At 53.1% G+C, this 5091-nt stretch overlaps 1 protein-coding gene across 2 annotated transcripts in view; it reads right to left on the bottom strand.

The window, feature by feature from the left end:
* The window catches only part of SEZ6 (seizure related 6 homolog), a 45011-nt gene that overhangs the window by 18741 nt on the left and 21179 nt on the right, over positions 1–5091 (bottom strand). For both annotated transcript variants that reach the window (XM_066363645.1, XM_066363646.1), the window contains exons 2-3: positions 3615–4271; positions 2940–3073 (exon numbers count right to left, since the gene is read on the bottom strand). In XM_066363645.1, the coding sequence (XP_066219742.1) occupies positions 2940–3073; positions 3615–4271 (791 nt within the window). The remainder of the gene's footprint in view (positions 1–2939; positions 3074–3614; positions 4272–5091) is intronic.

Raw genomic sequence — 5091 nt, 5'->3', positions numbered from 1 at the left:
ACAGCCTTAACTGAATGACGTTGGGCAGTTCCCTTTTTCTTTCTTTCTTTTTTTTTTTTTTTTTTGCTAGCCTTGATTTTTCCAACTAGCTATTTGGTATTGGTCCACATTGTCAGTAATTGCTCAGGTCCCCAAGTGGCCTGTGTGGTGCAGCCAGGAGGCCGGGATAGGAGTAGAGGTTTCCCAAACTGGCCCTGAAAGAACCTTAAACCTTGCTTCAACCTGGTTTATTCTGTCCCTTTCTCTCCTGACCCTTCCTGCCTTGGCCTGAGACTCTGCAGGCCTCAAGACCCACAAGGTCTCCACAGACTCTGCCCCATGGTGGCGAGGTGGAGGGTGGGGCCGGCATTTGCCTGCCACATTTCCTGACAGCAGTCCAAGGCTGTGGCAGGTCTTCCTCTCAAGGTTGCCTGGTAACGGCTTTTGCATTCTGATGAAAAAAATGTGGCAGCAGCAGACAACAGACACAGGGCTTACATGAGGGGGTGGGCATCTAGGGTGGGGCTTGTGCTTGGGCCAGGACCAGGGCGGGCAGAACTAACATCTTGCCTCTCTGTGTAGAGTCAGGACTGAGTCCAGCCTGGCCCAGTGGGCTGCAGTGGGGATGGTGGGCTTGAGGGCAGGTGGAGCCAGTCTGGGGCTGCAGGGGGCCGCCCAGCCTGGCATCTGCCCCCTCCCACCCCTTCCTCACACCTGCAGCTGGTGCCTTCTACTTGGTGAGCCACAGCCGGTGCCACCTCTCATTAGGTGATGATTTTACATTAATTACCTTAATTAAGCGGCACTGAGTGCTAATGGCTTGGGGGAGGGGTGGCTGTTCCTAATTACCCTCCCAGTCAGCCCAGAGTGAGGGGCACAGGGCTTGGCAGAGCAGGAGCAAACAGTTACAGAAAGAAGGGAAGGGGCCCCCCAGTGGTGGGAGAAGTTACCCCCTCCACCTGGGCCCTACACCGCCGGGGGAGGGCTGGCGGTGCTGCTCAGGACAGGTGTAGCTGGCTCTAGGCCTGGATCCAGGGACTTCGGGATGGGTGGGGAGAGGCTGAGAGTGGGGAACAGGTGGAGCTGTCCTGTTCCCTGGACTCTTCCACTGCCCCCTTCCCAGTGCCTTCCTGAGTTGTCAACTGTCACCTCATTCCTTCCTTCCTGCATTCAGTTGTCCATTCAGTTAGTCAGTGGAGAACCCATTCAGGGCTCCTTACTCCAAGGCACTGCTCAAGGTACTTACAGCCTAGCTGAGGAGATGGGCAGCTATAAACAGCTGGATAGAAGGCAGAGTAATAAGACCTGGGGTGGAGGGTGCCCCATGCTTTGGGGATCGGAAGAGAATTCCCAGAGAAAGTGATGCCAGGGTTGAGTCCTAAGGGAGGGGAGAGTAGTACAGCTCTCCCTGGCAGAAGGACCAGCATGTATAATTGGGGCTTGAGAGGGAAGCCGACTGGGCCCATTCAGTTAGCTGCAAGCTGTTTAGTGCAAAGGGGAGTAGAGAACAAGGGAGGAAGGGGTTCAAGATGGGCCCAGGGGGACTGGCCTTGATTCAGAGGCCCCTGGGGAGGTGTGGGAATAGGATGGATTTCATTTGAGAAAAATGACTGCAGTGTGCCTGACCACGCGGTGGCGCAGTGGATAGAGCATCGGACTGGGATGTGGAGGACCCAGGTTCGAGACCCCAGCTTGAGTGCGGGCTCATCTGGTTTGAGCAGAGCTCACCAGCTTGGACCCAAGGTCGCTGGCTTGAGCAAGGGGTTACTTGGTCTGCTGTAGCCCCACGGTCAAAGCACATGAGAAAGCAGTCAATGAACAACTAAGGTGTCGCAAGGAAAAACTAATGATTGATGCTTCTCATCTCTCTGCGTTCCTGTCTGTCTGTCCCTATCTATCCCTCTCTCTGACTCTCTCTCTGTCTCTGTAAGGAGATAGATAAATAAATAAGAAAAAATGACTGCTGTGTAGGTGAAGCGGGGATGGTAGGGACAAGCATAAGTAGGGTAACCAGTGAGGCAGTCGCGACATCATGGGGGCAGAGGGGGAGGGGGGAGGGACGATGGAGTCTGGAGCATGTAGTGGTTGTGGGGATGGAGGGAAGAAGCAGGCAGATCTGAGTTTTGGGGAGTGTCATGGTGTGAGTGACAGACTCCCCCCCCACACACTTGGGTGTGAGTGGATAGGACTGGGAGAAGAGGGATTGGGAAGGGCCAAGTTGACCTCACATTGCACAGTTCCAGGGACGCCGTCCCCATTGCACTGTGGTGGCCCTACTCCAGGTTTCTGACTGGTTGGGGTCAGTCTCTGAGGACCAGAGTGAGGTGACAAGCAGATTGAAGGAACAAAAAGGAAGAGCTGGGTTTGGGGCATATGGAAGTTGAGAAGCCTGTGTCCCATCCATGAGCACCTCAGGCTCAGGTTTGGGGATAAGAATTTGGGGATTGAAAGGGATGAGATGGCCCAGGGGGCAGGAGGCTGGGGCTGTAGGTCTGACCCCCTCACCAGCTGGTCACCTTGCTGATGGTGCACCATGTCAGTCTTCCCCACCTCTGCATCCCAGGAGCCAGCACAGAGCCTGACCCAGAGAAGTTGCTCACGGAGTATTTGCTGAAGAATGAGTCAGTGAATAAATGAGTGAATGGCCAAGCAGCCCGGTGTTCTCGCTACTCAGTTACACTTACTTAATCCCCTGTCCGTTGAGACTAGAGCCCCTTCCTCAGGTTCTTTCGAGCCCCTGACCAAACCCCTGTCGTGGTGCAGCGCCTGTTAGCCTAGGACACTGCTGAAGGGAAGCAGAGGGCTCTTTGCTCCCTGCTCCAGAATCCAATCATGTTTTAGGCCCATCACCTAGCCCTGACCTGACATCATCCTTCAACTGATGCTTAACACACTTAACACTTTCAACTGAAAGATAACACACCAGCCCCACTTTGCCCTGCTCGATCCAGGTCACTCACCTTAATTTCCACACCGTAGCCAGGGTAGACGGAGATGTAGTAGAAACAGTCCAGGCCGACATCATGGAGTGAACTGGGGGCCGTCGGGGAATTCAGAGAGCCTTCTGGGCCTGAGAAATTCCAGCTACAAGGGCCTGAGAGGTAGAGGTGGGAGGAAGCACAAGGCTAAGCTCAGCCCTGGTGAAGTGGGTCCAACTAAAGCTGACCTGTGTGTGTGCGTGTGTGTGTGTGTGTGTGTGTGCGCGCATGCGTAAGTGCAGGCATGTGCGTGTGTGGGTGAAGCCCACCTCTTGGGATGTCTAGTCCCCTGTTGAAAGAAGGGGACCACCTTTTCTTGAGTACCTATTGGGGACCACCTTTTCTTGAGTACCTATTGTGTGCAATCTTATCTCAGTTCTCACAATGACTCAGTGAGGTAGGTATTCTTATTGTCATTCTGCAAATGAGGCTCAGAGAGGTTAAATCAAGTTCTAAGGGTTTGGTGTAGTTGCTTCCAATCAGGATTTGAACCCAGGTCTATCTGGTTCCAATCCAATCCACATGCCTCCTGAATTCTGGCCTTTGGTACTGAGGGGCAAGGCAAATTGGTACAGTAATGGAGAGAAGAATTTAGGACCCCACAGGTCCCCACCCCCCATTCCTGTATCCAGATCTGCAAGCTAGCAAGTAGCTGACCTGGTGGCTGGACTGTGGTGACAGTGGTGGTAATGATGGTGCTGGTGGTGGTAGTCTCCTCATCATCCCCTGAAGCTGTGGAGGTGGCAATGGTCCCCTCAATCCCAAGCCCTGTGGTCTGGGACATGACCTGTGGAGCCCATGGCCTGCCCATGTCTCCAGGACCCTCCTGGGTTGGCGTCCATGCTTTGCTAGGGGGTGTAGTACCGGGCCTTTCCCCTGAGCCTGTGGTGGGCACTGCCATGCTGGGCCCTGGAGGTAGGGGAGCTGTGATGTGGAGCACAGGGGACTCTGGTTCCAGGCTCCAGGGTCCTTCCCGGGACTGAGGATGAGTAGGTGCCGCAGCCACGACCGGAGTAGGGCTGGTGAAGACCGGGCGGCTGTCTTGGTTGGCCAGGCGGGGAAGGGGACTCGGGGTGTGTGGCGTGGGTGGGTCAGGCTGAAACGGCAGTGCTGGCTTCAGTTCCTCGCCTGTCTCCAGCCCCTCTTGCAGGAACTCCTCGAGCAGTGGGTGGTGGTTGAGCAGCTTCAGGGTGGGGGCGGTTGTGACGAAGTGGACGCCTCTCTCTGGCTGCTCAGGGGTGGGGGCTGCTGTCAAGTCCCCGTCCGTCTCCTCCATGCCTGTGTCCCCCATGGTTGGGGCCTCTGAGGAGAATCCTGAAATAATAATGGATGGTCAGAGGTTCTTCCTCTGTCCCTGGAGAGCAGTATCACACCCAGTGCAGGCAGTAGGAGATTCATCTCTCTTTTGAGAGAGCCTTGGGGAGTGTGTTCACCAATGAGAATCATAGAACTACAGAATTTTAGAGCTAGGAATGAGGTGATATCACATACTTCAAGGATGGCACATGAGATATCCTTTCCTCTCCAGCACCAGAAGTGGACATTACTATCTATTATTGCACTATTTCCTGTTCTCAGGTTCAAACTCAAGACTCCTTCTCAACACAGCACTCCTGGCAGCCATGCTTAATTCCTCAAACCAAAGACAAATAAATATTTGCCATGCCGAATGTAGCTCAAAGGCCTATTTGACTGATGAGGAAACAAGCCAAAGAAAGCAAGTGACTTGCTCAAAGTCACATGACCTGAGATTATACCCTAAGCAAAAGTGCCATTCACCACCACAATGACTGATCTGCCTGAGATAATAGTTCATTTTTGTTCTCGGTGAAACTGCTGGTCATAAGTATCAGGAAATGCTTCATATATTTGGGGTTTTATCTTAGATTTCCTCATGTGTACATGACATCTTTGTTAGGGTTCCATTAAGTTTCATTGTCCCATTTATCTCACTTCTTAGTCATTTCTTTTGTATCTTATTTTTTTTCCCTGGTCCTAGGATAGTAATGTAAACAGAGTGGGAAGAGCCAAGCTCCAGGGTACGGCAGATGTGGCTTCAAATCCCATATCCATCACTATGGGCCTATGTGACCTTGGGAAACTAATCTAAACTCTCTGAACCTTAGTTTCTCAT

This window comes from Saccopteryx leptura, chromosome 2 (genome assembly GCF_036850995.1).
Source record: "Saccopteryx leptura isolate mSacLep1 chromosome 2, mSacLep1_pri_phased_curated, whole genome shotgun sequence".
Lineage (NCBI taxonomy): Eukaryota > Metazoa > Chordata > Mammalia > Chiroptera > Emballonuridae > Saccopteryx > Saccopteryx leptura.
This window is presented reverse-complemented; position numbering and strand designations above follow the sequence as displayed.